Genomic DNA, 19,469 nt, shown 5'->3' with positions numbered 1-19,469 from the left:
AAGTATCCAAAACTGATCTTTTAAGTTTCTTCTTGTCGATTTTCAGGACTCCCAACACAGCAATGTCAAACTTTTTTAGCTTTTTTTAGCAATACTTTTACGTAAGAAAAGCACAGAAAAGAAATAATTTTTTTCCCTCGATCAACGTCATAAGCTACAAAGCGTCTGATTGGTCAGCGACTCACAAGCAGAAGAAAAGGGCGCGAAAATAAACCGCGGGTTACACAAGTGACATTTTTTTCCCTTCCGGGGGATTTCCAGGGTAGGTAAGGACACGGGGAAGGGGAAGTCAATACGATAGCATATTGCTATTTCTTCTGAAAAGCATTTAATTAACAACTAAATTCAATTTTTAAAAAACGCTTTTGATGGACACCGTTCTTCACTGTTCAAAACCACGAAACCATTCAAGGCCGTTCCCGTTTTGGATGACATCAACGCAATAGGACTTTAAACTGTACATGCTGCAAACCTGATTCAGGAAACGGGCTCCCGTCGCGCCACTCCCTTCAAACCAGCCAATCAACAATGTCGTTTCCAGATCCCTTGCGTAGCGTAGGGTAACAACATGGCCGCCGAAGGTGTGCTCTTTCAATATACGATCCTTTTTAGTTTAGCCACCTTTTGCTCCCTAGCGGATGAACCGATCCGTGAACACGACGAAATGATCCGTCACATTGTACTCGAGCCATCCCACGTAATAAAAAGACGCAGTATTGACCAGCCATTGCGGATTTCACTGGATTTTCTCGACATCAACAAGTTAGAAAATCCGACGATCGTTAAGAATATTTTACGTGAAGCACAAGAGTACTTCAGAAAAACTTTGAAAGTCCGAAAGACAACATCCAAGATTCTTCTTCAAAGAAGTTGTTCTAACAAATCTTTCTTCACGAGAAGCGCCGACGGAAAACGTCCTGGTAACGTTCGATTTTGCCATGAGGCGTGCAACTCTTCTAGAACCTTATGTGGGCCGATTGATATTCCAGAACACGATTTAGATCAGTGTAGAATATGTGATCAAAATGGCCAAAATTGTCAGAACGACACACGTCCAGGTTTTACTGCCGGTGAAGGGCACAACGACACGGATTTTATACTTTACGTGACAGCAGTTGCCGATAGTAATTGCAACAGCATAACAACACTAGCTTATGGTTCTGCTTGCCAACAAGAAAGCGCCTTAGATCGACCAGTTGTGGGATTTATCAACATATGCCCAGGAAAGGTCACCGCAGATGAGCTTAGAACTAGCTACAGTGAGGTACTTGCCACGATAAAACATGAAATATTTCACGCTCTTGGGTTCGCACCATCACTGTATGCCTTTTACCGGAGTCAGAATGGAGATCCGCTGACTCCACGATCGAGTAATGGACTACCAACAACAGATGAACGTGTTCTAAAACACTATAAATGGAGCAAAGAGGTAATCCATTATGCATGTCTCTAACACACTAGTGTAGGGATCTGTCTTATTGGACTCACATACTGTACATATACACTGGGTGAGGTAGCAAACAATGTCCCTAACCCTAAAACAATAACAGCTGCTATACCATGATGACAAGCTTACAGGCGCTGCTATTCTTCCGTATACATCGGTCCTGCACCCAAAATATAGAACGCTAAGCAGCGGTTGGAAGGTTAGTTACAATGTTTGCTGCACTGGTGGGTTAAAAATTGCAACTGGGTGCTTCAGTAGTTGTTTACTGCATGAAATATACCATTTTGCAAGGCTTCTAAGCAGGTTCTCCCATTTTCTCCTCACACTGCCTGACTCTTAGCACCTGCTATCATGTGTTCCATAACTAGGGCTGGTTTATCAGTGTGTTGTAGGGGTTTGATTATACAGTGGAACCTCGATTTAATGAAGGGCCAAGGGTCTGGCAGAATATGTTCGCTATAACAAGGTTTTTTTATGTCATGGTTCTGTTACATATATATTTTACTATTACTGGGGCAAAGAATACCATTCGTTATACCAAGGACTTCGTTAAATAGAGGTTCATTAAATCAAGGTTCCACTGTAGCAAGGACTTGTGTTGGGCTAGAAGTGACTAGGCTTGAATGTGATCATTCTTTTTCTATCACCATTATTTGTTTGTCATACCGGTATATCTTTCATTTTTCTTGCTAGACTGCAAAGGAAGTGACTAGGACTGACTGGTTAACACGGACTGGTGCTGTGCGCCACAATGTTCACATAATGGTCACACCAAGAGTCAAGGAAGAAGCAAGGAAACATTTTAACTGCTCAACATTAGAAGGAGCTGAACTTGAAAATCAGGGCGGTGAAGGGACTGCATTGGCACACTGGGAAAAACGCCTGTTCGGAAATGAAGGAATGACTGGCGTCTTCACTCAAAACTCTGCATTCTCTAGGCTGACGTTAGCACTGATGGAAGACACAGGCTGGTACAAAGTAGACTATAATATGGCAGAGCCATTGCAGTGGGGGAAAAACTTGGGGTGTATGTTTGCTAAAAACAGCTGTGGAGCTTGGATGAAGGCACAAAAAGATGCAGGAAAAACCGTGGCTCCATTCTGCAATAACGTCAAGAAAAACAGTAATTCCAAGACTAGTTGTACAGTTGACAAGACATCTGTTGCAAGCTGCAACTTAGTCGAGTATGAACAACAGCTGCCTGGTGATTTTCAAAATTTTGTCGCCAGTTCTATTCCAGGAGTCGCTGGATCAGAAGAGAATTATGGTGGATCCGTAGCTTTGGCAGATTACTGTCCATATTATCAAGCTTTCACGTGGACTAAACAAGGCAAAGATGTTAGAACTTCTTCTTGCATCTCGTATCACAACAATCTGGAGCAAGACAAAAACTATGCTTTGGAATCGTATGGGACTAACTCACGATGTTTTGAACAATTGGGAAAGTGGACTAGGCAGAATTGTGGTGTGCGCTGGACAGCAACAAACTGGGGAAGTGGTTGTTACAAATATTTATGTGAGCCGGACTCACTAAAGATTGAAATTGTAGGCTATAAATTCAAGTGTTTTTACAAAGGGCAGCATATCAATATTTCTGTACAAGATAATGACTGGGAATATCATGGAGAGTTAATATGTCCTTCTTGTCAAGAGGTGTGTCATGATGACATATTTATTTGTCCCACGGAAGTAAAACCTGCCCCCCAAAATTCTCAACCAGTACCTAAACTTTCTCCCGCAGCCTGCTCTCAATGTTCTATACTGTTCCAACAGGTTTTGGGTCTTGAAATGCTTCTAATATTGGTTTACAATGCTTACTTCAGGCTGCAATTTTAATGGGTGTTTTATCCAAGCTACAAATTTACAGTATCTACTCTGAACTTTTTTTATATGTCTGTATTTAATATTTTATACTCATCTGAAAAGAGGTTTCAAAACATGGCTCAAAATTGTTTTATGTAATATTTTAGAGTCAAGTACTACCCTGGCTACAAAATATGTATTTAACAAGGGAAAACAGAACAGCTCTACTCACAGTTCATTGTTTTCTAGCATGACCATTATTAAAAAAAATGATCTAATTTTGACAGTACGCCATTTCTGAGTTGCCTTTTACCTCTGTCTCAAAACAAGTCTCTGTGCGTGTGCAAAAACGTTCATATGAAAATGTGTTTTGCCTACAGGTTCATTTTCATGCAAATCAAACTTGTTTTCATATGAAAGGTTTTGCCCCAAAATTGTTTTGAAACAGAGGCACAAGGTAGAAACATCAGTTATGTTACAAGACTGAGATTAAAAAAAAAAAGCTGGTTTACGTGTTTGCCGTGTGGGAGTACAAGGAGGACATTAGGCAATTGATCTCATTTTTAAAGGTAACTCAGAAATGGCCTATAATTGTGAAGTGTTTTGCAGAGTCTTAACATGTCTGCATTTTCAGCTGTGCGACTGTAAATTGCTTTGCATCAGCTTCAATGAAAAAACAAATGTAAATAAACTGTCTGTAAAAAGGACCAAAACCAAACCAAAACTGCTGAATAATGCTTTTTTTTAGAACACTTTATTTAAGTTTTATTTTAACAATGAATGAAATAAATGGCTTTACTTAATTTACTTGCCCTTTGATTGTATTGGAACAGTTTACTTCCAATGAGTGAGCGAGAAACATCTGATTTCTCCCTACAATATCCTTGCACTGCCAGCAAACAACTACATGTAAGTCACATTGTCTTTTTATGGCTTCTTAAACATAAAACAAATAAAAATTTCCAAGGAGGGGGTCATTGGGTTTTGGGGTATTGGAGAATTTTTCTTGTGGTATTTCGGTAATTTTAATCCAGAAATGCGGTATTGCAGTATTCTCCAAACCTGCAGAATGCGTTTTTTTAGCATTTTGGACAGTATTAGAAATTATCCTACAAGTCCTCCAACATTTTCTGAGCCTGTCCCAGTTTCCAATTGGACATTCCCACTGAAACTTAGCTCTCGTGGTGACAGAAAACTGAAATTTCTTGTGTCACAATCAGAAAAGGGTTACTTATTTTTTGTTAATTACGGTCTTAGCTGGCCAACATGCCAATGGATGTTACTTATTTTGATTACATATTTAAGTAAATAAAAAATTACCTGACAATGTTCATTAACAAATTCTTAATTGCTATATTTGCTCTGAACGTAACATACAGATTAGTGGTTTCGGTGTGACATTGAGTTTTGACTCGGTATTGAAGTATTGTGGTATTTGGCGATTTTATTGCCATATTACGGTATTTGCCCAACTGTTTGTGGTATTGCGCTGTCAACTCCCCCCCCCCCCCCCTCCCATGTCCCACTCTGCAAGGCTAGGTGGACAGGTTTCATTTGGACTTTTGCTACCTTTGCTATGCCTTACCAATTCCGTAACAGAGACAAAAGAAGTTATAGAAATATAATACATTAAATGGGTAGAAGAAATTCCCATCGCTGAGTGTGTAGGCCCAGTCTAAACACACTGATGTGAAAATACAATGAAACAGATGTCCACTTGAATATTTTTTTTTGTTTCAGGCTCTAAAAAGACTGGGATGTTTTGCAATATGTAAATCACTGGATCTTTCTATTATGCAAGAGGTCTTAACTTTGATTAATAAAAATATCTCATGTGACACATATCCTCATTAGTGATGGTTGTAACCTGTGATCGGAGTTCTTTTTTTTCCCCATTTGCCCCCAAAACTCTTCCTGAATGCAGTTTTAATAGTTGTAACAACCTGAAGGTACATCATGCAGTGATTTAAACTTTTGACAAAAGGTTTTTATGGTCAATCATGTATGGGCTGAGCATGGTAATACATTATCTTGAAGGAAAATATGTCAAATTCATTTATTATGTAATTTGAATGATCAATTCTTTAAAAAATTGCATTAATCAGTTCCTTGTGAGTAACAAGAATAAAACATAAGTAGTGATATTAAATGATGTTCGTAATTCTTTTTTAACGTGACATCTAAAGATTCTGAATTTTATTTACAATGAACTGAAAAAAAAAGTCTTGTCATAAGATTCGCTGTTCATGTCATCATGGCCATGATAATTACTGAGGACCCAGAGAACTCTGAGGTAAAAGATCGAGATAACTGAAAGAGAAAGAAAGAGAGAAATCACTTAAATATCGTAGTATTGGATTTGGGAAGTACAGTCAAACCTCTCATATGGAACAGAATAGAAGGAAAAAGTATATGGTGACATCTTTAAAGTGACATCCTCTAGAAGGACTTTACCGAACTCCACTTAAAAGTTTTACTAAAAGTTTTACTCTCTCTTTTCAAGACACCATATTACCCAATGTAAATGAAGCCATGTTGAAATAAGATCTCTCTTGATTCAATCTCTCATTAATATTAAAATCTTACTTTCATATATATAATGGAGAAGAGAGTTAACAAAAAGGTGATGCAGATCTAAACATAGCCTGTTGCAAACACAAGAAACAGCTTGGGAGAAATCAAAGTTTATGTATACCCAAGCCACAGAGGATGAGTCTGCAAAACATTCTCAAATTGCTTCCATCAGGCTTTGTAAAAAATGAGGCATTTTCTATTCTTTTGCTAAAATAGTGCTGACAGGATGTAGCTGCATGTCATAACCTAGTTTACAGTACAAATGCATTGCCTTATGCAAAATGAGTAACAATCAGACACACATGCATGATGTGATGAAAATTGTTTACCTTGGGTTATACATTTCTATTCGTCCTCTCAATATTGATGGTCCCAGCAGTGTGCTAAACTGAGAAAGACACTCAGAAGCAGCTGTTGATGTGAGGGCATTATCGCTTTTCTGTAAAAATAATGTTGATATCAATGACACAGTGAGCTGGGCAATAAAGAATACAAACATCTCATTGAAGACAATAATACATGTACAACCATGTGAAGATTTCTGCATACAACAGAACCTCTACTAATCGTCTCTATATGGCAGCCATATATCTATGATGGCTGGTAGTCTTCATTGCAGCCATTTGCCAATCCATTCTTTTCACTCTAATCAAGACCTCCCCTTAACAGCCATCTCTCTACAATAGTCTGACAGCTGATTCTGTCCCAATAGGTTGGCCATTGTAGGGAGATGGACCTTGCTACATGTATATCACACTCAACTCAATCTCCCTTGGATATGCTTTTTCAGCTATTACCATCTGAAACCATTGTCCACTTCCCTTGAGAGTTAGAGATACTGGGGTTCAACTGTAATTTTATTTAATTTATTATTAATAGCACCAATAAATATCCCTGTAGGTTTTTAACTTATAGATAAAACAATTACCTCTATATGATACCTGTTTCATGAATGGCAATAGAGAGAATTCCTACTTTGCTGGAGAATCTTCTATAACAAACGGTTTAACAAGCTAACACGATGAGTTACACTTACCAGGCTGTAGAATATTATGTCAATAAATAGCTCAAAGTGTCTTTTAAATTGATTCTTTCCAATCCCTTTGGCTACAACTGGTAACTATGCAACAAAATAAACACAGCAAACAGTCAGACATTTTGAAGCATCAGTACACTTTATTTAGCGTATTTCGAATGTTTATCATTTATCATAAAATAAAGTTACAGTCGAACCTCCGGTTGTGACCACCTCTCCTCAGCAATCAGTTTTCCAAAAGTTTCCAAGAAAATTCTCTATTGTTCCCTCGTACTATTACCTCTAAACTTACATGTAAGTACACAGTAATGACACATTGTTACTGTGAAGTTGGTTACCTGTGTACACACAGTTTCCAGCAGATGCAGATGTTGTGTGTAATGTTTGAAATGGGCAGCCTGTGCTACAAGTGGAATTAAACTAATCACTTCTTTTTGAGCCTTGGGGTTCTGCGACAGTTCTGCAACCAAGTCCACACACCTGAAGAATGGAAAATTGAACAAATGTCTACTCTACACTGCCCGTTCAAACGTAGTCCTACGCTCGTGTACATTGATCACTTTGATGTCTCTTTCATGACACAATTTTGCTAATAGTGAATGTGGTCAGGCTAACTACTATCATATGGCTTCTCTATTTTGACTAGCAGTAATCTGTGATAAACAGATCCAATTTTCAGTCATCTCATGTGAAATAACTCACCCATCAGCCTTTTCCCATGGCTCAGCAGGTCTTCTAAACAAATGATCAGCACAGCCACCTCCTCTTCTCATCTTAGGAGCTAGAGATCCACAGGAGTACATCTGAAGAAATCAAAACGAGATATTCCTACATACAGTGTAACTACATTTCTCAGTGTGCAGTACAGTTTTATACAACAGCAAATAATGTACATGGTCTGCAAACCAGATAGATTTTGGGTTGACATTTGTCTTATTCATCTGACTGTGTCAAAGCAAATAACGGAAAATAAACTAAGATAAAAAAATTTTGGATATTAACTTGTATGTAGATTTGCCCTAAATTTGTTCTTTTCAGTTGCATTTGGGCTGCCTTCCAGGTTTGTTAAAATACTGTGAGGTCCTAAAATTATCAATAAGATATAATGTGTTGGGACACAAAATATCAGCCCTAAATTACATGATACCTGTCTATTTGTATGCAGTTCCATGTCATTGTCTCGTAATCTTTTGATCACACCAAATGTAGCAGGACCCTTTTCAATTCCTGCATACCTGAAAAATAAATCACAAAAAAATGTGGTGAGCTTATCAGCCTTTACTCATAATGGATGTCAGATACAAAGAAATAACATTTATTTAATAATTATTTGGCCGATGATAATTTCTAACAAAACTTACTTTTCTGTAGTAGCTTCCTGTTTCTCGACTCCTTGTAGACCTTCTGTTACTTTCTTTATCACAGTACCTAGGGCACTCTCACCTGAAAATAAAACCAGTAAGAACTTAGATCAAACAAACACCATATAATTATACACACGGTGATTGCAGCATACATGAGCTATTTCATCTGTATGTTTATGTAAATGAATTATTGGTGAAAGGGTGCACTGTATTGCATACACTCTTTACAGTCAAACCAAGTGAAGCATACCCTTCAAGTTTACATTAATGAATTGATTATTTGAATATTGAACCCACTAGTTGTTTCAAGAATGCAATAATGAATTGATTTTTTGGAAAATTGAACCCACTTGTCATTCCAAGAATATGGCTAATGTGTTTAATGTTAAAAAAAATAATCAATTTTATATTGATTTTTGAAATGACTAGCAAGTTCAATATTCAAATAATCAATTCATTATTGCATTCTTGAAACAACTAGCTGGTTCAATATTCAAATAATCAATTCATAAATGTAATCTTGAGAGGTACCCTTCACTTGGTTTGACTGTAATACAGAGATATTATAAAGAGGCTGGAAATTAGAAAATCAACTCTACTTATTTTTAAGTGCTGGGAAAATGTGCCCAATAATAATAATCGTTTTATGTTAAAGATTCTTACTTCAGAATCTTCTACACTCTGTACCTACCGTAAGCTTTAATAACATTTGCCAGTGACATGGCAGCCCCTTGTCTGACTGACGGGATGCTGTCTGACAGATTCTCAAAAAATAATGAGTAAAGTTCATCCATGCTGGAACTAAAAACAAGATATGACATAAGTCACAAGATTGATCTACCTAAGAAAAAAGTGTAACAGTGGAACCCCACCTCACAGCCACCTCGTCATTACAACCACCTTGTTATTGTAGCCACCTCGTTATTGCAGCCATTTTGTTCTGGTCCGAACAAAAGCTTGGGCAGTCATTTTCTTTTTCAAACAACCCTTTTTAATATAGCCACCCCGACTAGGTTTTTGTGGCCTATTGGTGACTGCCTTAATGGGGGTTCCACTGTAATTCCTTTCCGTTTGAAAAATGTATTGCAGTTGAAAAATAGTCCATCATCTCAAGGTACTGCTTGAAACCACCAGGTGCATATGCATAATCACAAAATTTTATGTTAACTTTACAATTCAAAGTGCTTGTCAAATTGAAAATGCAATTAACATTTACTTATTTTATTACTTCAACTTACCTGCACTCTTGAGGAAAACAGAGAACAAAATTCCCACAAGCTACACAAGCAGCTAGAAATAACAGAACTATATTAATCTCTAAATTCTCCAGCAATGGCTGTTCTTTTATATCTAACTTCTGTTAATCAAAACGAATTTTTAACAAATTATGACCTAATGAAGTATTTCATAATAACTTTTAAGTGCAAAGAGGTTTGCTAAAAACAATATTCTCCAAAAAGCAATGGAAAATGTGTGAAAAATGCAAGAGAAAATATTAAAATATATGCTTGAAACATCTAATTAAAAAGAATTTAAGGAACATTACTGTCAGACATACCATCCCTAACAGGCCAGCTGTCATCTTTGAAACAACACACCAAAGCTTGTAGAAGATCTGAAACATGTGGCCGTAAACTATCAGGGTTCACCTAAAACAATCAAATGAAAAACACAATTATATTGGTATATATTCTTGATGTAAATTATATTGGACAGTTGGTGAAATCTATATGATCTTGCTAACCCTTCTCAACATACTAGTAAGTTTCAAAAAATGAACCATATAGTTGTTGTGGATAATAACAAAGCATTTTTGAGACCAGATGTCCTTCAATATAAAATCACTGATGATAATAGTTACCTAACCTTAGTTCCTAGTTCAGCTATGCAGGCACAAGCAGCCTCTCTGACGGCATGGTTATCTGCCTTGGTCTGACTTATATAAAATTCCACCTGTATTTAGCAAGCAGAATAGACATCCACATCATGAATACAAGAAATTGTCTTAACTGATCAGATTGTCAAACTGTTGTGCTTATTGAGCAGGGAAGCAAACACACTTTTGTTAAGTGAGGCTCATTTAATTTTGCTCTCAAGTAAACATACAACTAGTAAATTATTATCATTGTCTTTTGAAAATTGAAATGGAACATATACCGCAAAATATACATTCAAGTAAATTATATATTAACAACTCTTCCTACCCCTATGCTAAACAACAATCCATAATTCACACATTAAATATTTTAATTACAGACTTCATCTGTACCAAGTAAAAAAAATCCCCTGGCTAAAACTCTCACATCTCGAAATTATTGTTAACTCCACTTTCCCCTGAAATTACTCCTCCAAGGTTGATATTCATGAACAACTTGAGACACCATAAAGTATTTAACACAACACAAAGAGGGTGAAGGAAGAAACAAAACTAAAACATGAAGTTCTTCAACTAGTGTATGTGGATATTGCTGCCTGAACAAAGTCATATAGCATAAATGACTGTTACCAAGCAAAAAACTCTGCACTCACTGTTTCAGTGATGTATTTTTCCACCATGTGCTTCCCTTCAGTTCCTACAACCATTTTCCAGCTTTGTTGGGAGTATATTCTTACACCTTCTGCCACATAATACCTTCAACAAATATCATTTATCAAAAACAGTTGTTTCAAAGATCAATACAGTTCATTTCTAGCATTGTCACAAAGTTTTGGTATAAGTGGCTTTATCGTTGGCATGGACACAGTTTCTTCCCCGTTTATGGAGGCAACATGCACATCACCCATCCCCCCTCAGTCCCTTACCCTACCCCTGCCCAAAGATCCTGCTAAGAACTTCTTAGATCTTGATAAACCTTGCAAAGGCCTTCACAAGATCTCTCTGTCATTTCATATTCATTTTGTAAGATCTTTTGAAGATCTTTTAATGATCCTTGAAAGATCCTTCCCTTGTAAAATCCTCAAAGATCCTATAGTAGGAGTTTTTCACCAGGTCACCCAGCATATTAACAGCCAAGATCTAATGACAATAACGTTTAACATCTAAAGCTAATATGATCTAACCTGTTAAGACACATGGCTGGTAAAACCTTAGGGTAAAATCTTTCTCTTGATTCACTGTTTGGCAAAGTCTGCAAAAACTGCCTGGTAGCCACAGATGCTGCAAGGCGAACCTAACATAAAAAACATTTGATGTAAAGTTGAGAGCTTTTTTCATTGAGACAGAAGTAATTTGTTTAAAAAAAACACACACACAAAGGATTGCTATTTATGATAATCAAGCCCATCTATTTTGATGATATCTAAAATAATCTGTGTATTTATTTTTACTAGATTTGAGTTCTGAGAGAATACATGTACATATTTTTGCATCATTCACTCCTAAATTTCCTAACTCTTACATTAGTATACGCTGAAGCTAGAAGTCAGAGAATTGAACAGAGTATGAACAATTTTGAGGGAGCTAACTTCAAAGTGTAGGACTTAACAGACATAATTTGACAGAACAACAGAAAAAATTATATGTGGAAAATAATACTTGTCTAGAAGCCAAAGTGACCTCCAGCCAGGCTTCTCATTTTTGACATCACAAAATTATTCCTTTACTATCAGCCCTCTGACATATTAATGAGCATACATTTTTTATTTGAGACAATGCAACAAAATTCTGGTGATCAAATATTATGTCTTGTTACATAATTCTGGTAACAAGTGCTTGATTAAACAAGAGCCTTTCTGTAATTGGTAAGTTTAAGTTACTGACATAAATTTTATGATATGTTTATGGAACTGAATTTTTGCAAATAAATATTAGAAACAGTCATGTGTCATTCCACATATATCTTACTTGACTCCAGTTATCAGACAATCCTTTTTTCAGATAATCTGCAAATTGTTCTCCATGCTTAAGAATAGCATTCTCTTCAATATCTACCACCATTGCCTCTGCTGCTTCAGAGATTTCATCTGAAACAAACACAATGGAAAAATGATGTTCAACACCACTAGAAGCCACTTCAAGCTGACCATCACAGCTAAACATTTGCGACTAGTTTTAAGTCATCTTCTAAAATGCCATCTTCTTCATAAAAGTGATCTTCAGGTTGAAGAAAAAATGAAGATGTCTTAACTAGTTGAAAAATTCAGTTTTTTTTTTAAATTTTAAATTTTTTAGTCTTGTAAATGGAATCTTCTCACATACTGCTGGGAGCGATGCCAAGCTGAACCAAACAGCCTGACCTCTATTAATGTAGCAACATAACATATTAACTGTCTTACAATGGCACAAAAAAGTGACTAGAAAATAACTGATTCACTGCAACTAAATAGACTCTAAAAATACTTGGGTGGGTGGGGCATGTCAGGCAATGGCAGATGGCAAAACAAAAACTGAACCATGTACAAGCCATGTGACCTAAACCACTTCATACACTTGTACCCAGACTCCCAGCTGTGTGTGAGAAAATTGTTTTCCACTTCATTCATTCCTCAGCCAGCAGAAAACCACACATCACAAAATTTAAAATTTATATATTTTTTGGAAATTTTAACAAAACTTTGAAATCCTACCTTGCTTTCTTCCCAGTCGAACAAGTGAAGCACAAAGTTGATAACCGGTTTCTCGCACAAATCTGTTTGTGTGGTTCAGAGCCTGGAATATGAGATCCAGAAGATTCTGAGTGATGTGCTCATTAAATGCCTTGCCACAGCCTTCGATCACCGACTGAAGACATCTGAAGAATAAAATGTTACTTTTAGAAATCTTTTTTTTTCCTTGACATACACTGTACACATAACTAATCTATAATAAGTCGTCACGAATGGAATTTAAGAAAACACCATATGAGAATGTGCAGGGCTTTCATTAAGATCTGGGCACCAAGCAAATTGACCGTCTGGATTGAACATCTACGGAAACGTTTTTCTCATAAAGATGTTCAATCAAAAAAGTTTTGCCCTCCTGTTGAAAACATTAATGAAACCCCTGAATGTGTATGTTGATTATGCAAGCTGTTTCTGTGCCTCTATACAGAAACTATGAAACTCCAGACGTGCTTACGTTTGGAGAGACTCAACTGAAAAAAAAAACAGTGGAAACACTCGCCTTAGGGGATTGTGTCACCACAGCATTTCTTACAACTCCACAAACCTTGCAGTTGAGTACATTTCTATAACTTTCCAGGAACAAGAAAATCCTTGGTGTTTCTTTATCAACTTTATAAAGAGCTTTAGACAAACCTCATACTCGTCTCTAGATGTTTCCAGCCTGCTGTGTCATGGAATATCTGAGCTGCATCTGCTTTCTTGTGCTAGGAAGTTGCAAGAAAAATTTTACAAAAAAAAGAAAAAAAACATAGCACCAGGCCACGTGGTAGGGATCATTGCAAGATGCTGCCTTAAAGTTTACAACAGCACATTAGCTGAGGACAAAACTTTATCAGCTGTAAATATGCTTGCACTCAAAGGAACCATCAAGGTTTCCCAGCATTTCATGATGTCAACATGACCACAAAAAGCAAGACTGAGAGTGAATTTCCTTGCATATCCTTAGACAAATTTGGTGAAATCTGGCAGACTGGCGATAAAAAATTTACTTTACTTGGAGCCAGTTTTTCAGGGAAAACTATCTGACCAGTTTTTACACAGTGGGAAAAGACTAGCGTTACAAAAATTGAAAAAATTGTACATGCAATCCCTACGCCTACTTTTTACATATTACATTCTTATCCTGGGTTATACATGGAAGAAGAAGAAGCTGTTAAGGATGTTGATGACAATCCTACAAAGTGCCAAGTAACAACATGCAATAGACTAGCAACCCATTTTTTATGAAAAACTATGCTTTCCCAACACATCATGTTAAACTACAAAAACAGTCTATTGCCAAGGCATCAATAGGCTTTAATAGGCTGAAAACAGAGCTTCCTGCAGGCTAAAGAAGATGACCAACTCTTTGTTCCTGACACTGTTAACTCAAGCTAAAATACTTACAGTATCTTGTTCTGTGTCCTTTTCAGCACCAGTCAGTTTATAAACAAGTCCCTCAGCTACCTCACAAGGATCAGGCAGTTTCCTCTCCAGATTTTCACTGACATTTTTTAAAATCTCATCACGACAAGCTATAAACACTGCTGGTCCTTTTGCTGCACAAAGAGCTCCAAGCACCTCCCCTTTTAAATCAAACAGAAAATCACTTAATAAGGGTTGACACTTTTATTACAGGAGGGAGGAACTGAGTTAGGGCCAAGGAAACATAACTGGATTAGAATTCAAAATTCATACTCAAAACTGTACTCAAACTGCTATCTAAGGGATGGAGCATTATTTTTTCAGGGGGGTGGTGAGTTGGGTAATTTCCAATGGGGAAAAAGGTCAGGCAAGTGCTTTCTACTAACCAGGTCCTGTGTTTGACTAAAAAAAAATCTTGCACGAGCTATTGCTAAAATCATGCACAACCTAAAGGTGAGAAAAAAAAATTCATGGCCCAGACATGAATTTCATGCCAAACAACCCCTCAAAAAATTCATGGTCCATCCCTAAAGGCCTCTAATACTGTATCCCCCCCAACCTCTTCAAAATAAATATTAAGTAAACCAGTTACACAAACATCAATTCCTATAAAATGGCGTCGGCCAGGATTTTGAGTACACAGTATATAATTTTAACTTTGGTTTACAGTTTAGTGACCAGGGTTTAGTCGTTCAGGAATTTTTGACAGATTAAGCTCAGTCAGCAAAATTTTTTTTATATTGATCCGCGTTTATAAAATCTGAATTGTGAAGTTCGTTTTACCTGAAGCAATCCTGACTCTGGCTTCGTCATCGTGCATTAATTGCAGTGCCTGTTTTCTAAGGTTCTCGCTGAAATCCTCAGAACCAAGGTTGTTCAAAATTAAAGCCTTTGATCCAAGCAGCCCTCCTTGCTTTGTCTCCCAACCTCGATCAGTCGATGTAACAAATTCAGTTAAAGAGTTTTGCAAATCCTCAACTTTTTTAAGATCTGAAGTGAAGTTTGAAGAGTCTTTCAACCTCTCCTCTAAAGTTTGAAGGCCCCTGTCTCTTTCAAGCTTGACGTGACTACAAAGAACTGCCAAGATGTCATCTATAGTTTTGTCCGCCATCTTTCTTTGAGTATGATGAAAAGGATTGTGGGTAGAACTTGCTTATCTTTCTACTATGGCCCGGTAGGGTGGGGAAAATATATTTTGGAACTCCGTGTTTAAATAAAAGATGCTGTTGTTGTTGTTGTTAGTATCTCACCGAAAACAGCCGCCATCTCGTAGCTAAATCTTACAGTGTATTGTAATAAACAGGCGTACATCAAGCTTCGTTATTTTATCAAGCTTTTCCACACTCTTGCGAAGTATTCTTTTAAGTACGTTGTGCCAGTTTTGTATGACTTCGAACTTGACGGGGGACGGAAAGAGATTGGAAGAGGGAGATATGGGGGGTTATCTTCCCTTTATTATGCCACCGAGGAGCATCAGAAATGTATGATTATAGATATTTAACGTACATAAATTAGGCCCAATACCAGGCAATATCAGGGCCGGAGATTTGTGACTTGATATCGCAGAATATCAGGACTGCACGGAGAAGACAGGGCCCCTGTATGTATGGGTATGCGCCGCTGTGAAGGGTATGGTGTTCAGGCAGTTTAGTCTGGGCTAGGGCGTAGAAATCAGACAGTACTGGTCTATAATAGGGCATATTTTAACGGAAAAGTGGTAACTGTAGAAATAATTTAGTCTAGAACAGGGGTTCTTTACCCGAGGTTCAATAATAGAAAGTGACACTCGGAAGTAATTTTGTAAGATATTGGTTTAGTTAGGGTATGTTGGAGTACAATAGTGATAAGGGTTCTGCATGGAAGATAACTATTCTCGGATAGGGCAGTGGTTTTTGGTGCCTAGTCTAGAATAGGGTTCCAAAACAAGCTGATCATGGTTTAGTGTAGTGTAAGAGTTTCAGTGTCCCAGCGCCCAAAGGTTGACAATATACCTCCCCCCCTCCGCCCGAAGATAAGGCCTCGATTGCGAGTACTGACAAGATTGTCCAAGGAGCCGATTGAAAGGCGTAAAGCAAGGCAGTTTGACATAACTGAAGCTCTGTTTAGTTAAGGTTCAATGACTCACCCAAGGATGAACAAAAACCACTGGAATTTTCCACAGCAAAAGATTGAGCTTTAATTTGCTACTCTTGCATGGCATTGTGTTCGTTATTTAAAATGCTGTCAAAAAGTTATATTCAATCTACTATTGTACATAAAATATATAAAACCCTGAATTTCAATACAGTTGGTGTAAGGTATGGAAAACAACATATTACAAAGCATTTCACAAGCTGAATATTTCATTTGTCATTATAAGACAAACGATTGATACACAGTAATGTCTTCAATGATCGCTAGCTACCGAATTCGAAAACTGGACACACCGTCAAATCGCAATGGTTTTCAAGAGAATGAGACATTATCACTGAGAGATTTGTTCCAAACAATCAATCAAACAAACAAAACAAAACAAACAAACAAACAATAGAAACGAACAAACCAAAAGCAACAGAATTACACTCGATTTCCAACGATCAATTAAAGCAGCCTTATAAACAACAATTACATTTCTTTTCTACATTACATTTCAATTAATTTCATTTCAGTCTAAGGAATACAGTTGAAACCTGCAATCTTGAAATTTCAAGGGAAATGAAATCACTTCCCGTGAGTGGGGTAGAAGAGAGCCGATAGAAAATAATTAAAAAAATAAGGGAAAAAAGACGCTTTCGAAATAGCGGGGAGTTCAAGATAGCAAGGTTAAACTGTACCTAACTTTTCACTTCTCTTCCCTTTCATTTACAATGTAAGTGAGTTGAAGCTCCCCCCCCCCCCCCCCCATCAAGTCAATTGTTTTCATTTACAATTGTGGGCTGTACTGACTTAAAACTGACTTTGAATTACAGTGACTCTAAATAAATGGAAGATTAAAACTATATCGTCCTAAATCTCTGAATTATTAAAGATCCTTACATAATCATTACAAGATCTCTGAAAAGCCCTTCTTGCTTACGCAGATACCCATTATAAAGATTCTGACAAAGAGATTAAAACCCCTACAAGAATGAATATTTTTGCTTACTTTACAGCGAGGTTTTTGACATGCTTTTTATTCCAGTGACCTGCCAACTTAAATCTGAGATCTACTTTCGAGTCAACCTACAACAGTGAACAAAAAAGACTGAAGAACCAATTGAAAAACGCTCGTCTCTACCTACATTCTCAGTCTACGACCAAAACAATCACAATCCAGATGGAAAGTGCCAAAAGTAAGCACAAATAACTCATGTTTTCACTAAAATTATTTCGAATTGGCACACTTTACCGGTTCTCTAGTCTTTTCATTCCGCGCGGTTTTGTTACCTAATTGCTAAGGAAAGGTTTTCCCAAACGATTTCACCGTAACTGAAAACATTTACAAATCTGTATAAATTTATATATAAGGCTGCCAACAAATTAAATCTAAGCCCGCTCTCTTGCTTCCAACCCTAATCGAACCCTCATGATTCTACAAATAAACTCTATTCCATATAAGGAGAAGATCACTATATTAAGGTTATAAACCAGCCCTGCCGGTTGATCACATGTGATTATCACCTGCTGTCATGGTTCCAGACCATGCCGGTGTGCACACTCGTGTTTGAATCGACGCAGATTCGTCCAATCACTAATAGAAATCTTTTCAAAAACAATGTGAAAATGACGGACTTTGGATGAATAACTCACTTCATACATGTTAAAAAACAACGCAACCTGTACGAAAAAAAAAAAAAAAGAAAACATAATAACAGTTAGATCGAAGAACACCGGTCAGAAGTAGAGAAGATTAGAAAAATGGAGTAGGCCTAAGCTAGTTATTTGCCGCTCCCCGGCTCTAGTCTGGTTTCGCCCCACCCCCTCTCTCTGGGGAAGGAGTGCGGGCTCCCGACCAGCGGCTGTTAATCATCGAGAGACAGCCTGTGTTTGCAAGCTGAGTAAGCACATCACAAGGAAGATCATATTAAAATAATTTTATGTAGAAATCATATGGTTAGAGCTGTAAAAAGCAGCCTAAGAGAGACCTTGTGAAGACTAGTACACAAGGAAAGGGCGAAGTTTGGCTGATGCCACGATTCTGTACGAAAGATCGAGAAACGCGGAGAGAGAAATTGCAAAAGGAGATTCCAAAATGAACAAGAAATTGTTGAGTTGGTTCAAAAGAAATAAAAGTGAATCACTAATTACCTGTTCTGCTTGGCAATTCCATCAGAATCTCGTCGTATCTGAAAAATTCAATTGAACACTGCAAGCATGTTAGTATCACTAAAACAGTGATGTTTGGGAAACTGTAAGTAAAGGTACGCTGAGAGCATGAAGAGTAAAAGAGTTAATTCCCCAACATTAGCCAAGTTATTTTTAAACATGGTACCCAGTACTTCCGCGGTTGTTATCACGCGCGTTACGTGGATATTTTCGCGGAGGACAAAAACGCTCGTAAAGCCACTTGGACTGTCCACGTGAGAAACTCCTCGTCACAGAATTGGCTATTCCTAGACTCTCCTAGAATATCCGAAACCCATCTTACAAAAGTTTAAGAAGGATAACCCTGGAAGTAAGCTCTTTACGAGGGATTAACTCTCTCATCCTTCTTCCACTCTTGTTTGGAGTTGATAAAGGTAAAGTAACCGGCGTTGAGACATCGAATGTTAGCGCTTCAATTCGTCAGAGCAAAGTGGCGAAGGGTTAGTGTTTGAAACGTCAGTCAGCTTCACGGAATTGCTACGGCGTTTAGTTAATTCACCTTTATCAACTCTATTACATTAAAAATAAATGACAATATTTAGAGAAGAAGCCACATCAGCCTTCGTTGGTTTCCATGCAGGTCCTCTATATCCTGGTCGAATTGGAATTTGGAGATTTTGGTTTCTGCTTACTATGCCAAGATTTGCTGCTATAGATTAATAGAAAAGAGCGCTTAAAAACGGACTGCCCATCATGTTTCATGTATTTTCGCTGGCAATTAAACAATGGTATTTATGACTGATTAAACGGCTTCAGACTTTAAAATGTTAACTTCGGGCGGTGTGATGACGAAATTCTTTACAGCAGTCTGAAGACAAAAATCTCGTCACAGAAGCCTATAGTCCACCATACAAAATATAGCTTGTAGAATACCCAAAACGTCTGAAATAAGTCCATTTTCAGCATATCCTTGTCC

The 19,469-nt window shown here is 37.4% G+C and overlaps 3 protein-coding genes across 5 annotated transcripts in view; 1 reads left to right on the top strand and 2 right to left on the bottom strand.

Annotated features, from left to right (window-relative positions):
* Positions 1-529: 529 nt before the first annotated feature.
* Positions 530-4,053, top strand: LOC110053795 (leishmanolysin-like peptidase). Its single transcript, XM_089287932.1, has 2 exons — positions 530-1,429; positions 2,141-4,053. The coding sequence occupies exons 1-2, from the start codon at positions 569-571 to the stop codon at positions 3,281-3,283; spliced, it is 2,004 nt and encodes a 667-aa protein (XP_089144058.1). The 5' UTR covers positions 530-568; the 3' UTR covers positions 3,284-4,053.
* LOC110053794 (uncharacterized) lies at positions 3,989-15,376 on the bottom strand. The gene is made up of 18 exons (XM_089287931.1): positions 15,014-15,376; positions 14,213-14,391; positions 13,460-13,530; positions 12,791-12,954; positions 12,069-12,187; positions 11,285-11,394; positions 10,754-10,856; positions 10,091-10,177; positions 9,783-9,873; positions 9,463-9,514; positions 8,916-9,025; positions 8,222-8,303; positions 8,008-8,095; positions 7,563-7,663; positions 7,199-7,340; positions 6,861-6,944; positions 6,154-6,263; positions 3,989-5,560 (listed from the first exon to the last, which is right to left on the bottom strand). Exons 1-18 carry the CDS (start codon positions 15,339-15,341, stop codon positions 5,518-5,520), a joined length of 2,064 nt encoding a protein of 687 aa, XP_089144057.1. The 5' UTR covers positions 15,342-15,376; the 3' UTR covers positions 3,989-5,517.
* Positions 15,377-16,381: 1,005 nt separating this feature from the next.
* The window catches only part of LOC110053793 (serine/threonine-protein kinase MRCK alpha-like), a 41,510-nt gene continuing 38,422 nt past the window's right edge, over positions 16,382-19,469 (bottom strand). For 2 of the 3 annotated variants that reach the window (XM_089287924.1, XM_089287927.1), the window contains 2 exons: positions 18,497-18,554; positions 16,382-18,025 (listed from right to left, as the gene is read on the bottom strand). In XM_089287924.1, the coding sequence (XP_089144050.1) occupies positions 18,518-18,554 (37 nt within the window). In that variant the 3' untranslated portion in view covers positions 16,382-18,025; positions 18,497-18,517. The remainder of the gene's footprint in view (positions 18,026-18,496; positions 18,555-19,469) is intronic. The other variant, XM_089287926.1, reaches the window with a different exon arrangement.

Source organism: Orbicella faveolata, unplaced genomic scaffold (genome assembly GCF_042242905.1).
Source record: "Orbicella faveolata isolate gen_17 unplaced genomic scaffold, um_ofav_v1 contig_15, whole genome shotgun sequence".
In the NCBI taxonomy this organism is placed as follows: domain Eukaryota; kingdom Metazoa; phylum Cnidaria; class Anthozoa; order Scleractinia; family Merulinidae; genus Orbicella; species Orbicella faveolata.
This window is presented reverse-complemented; position numbering and strand designations above follow the sequence as displayed.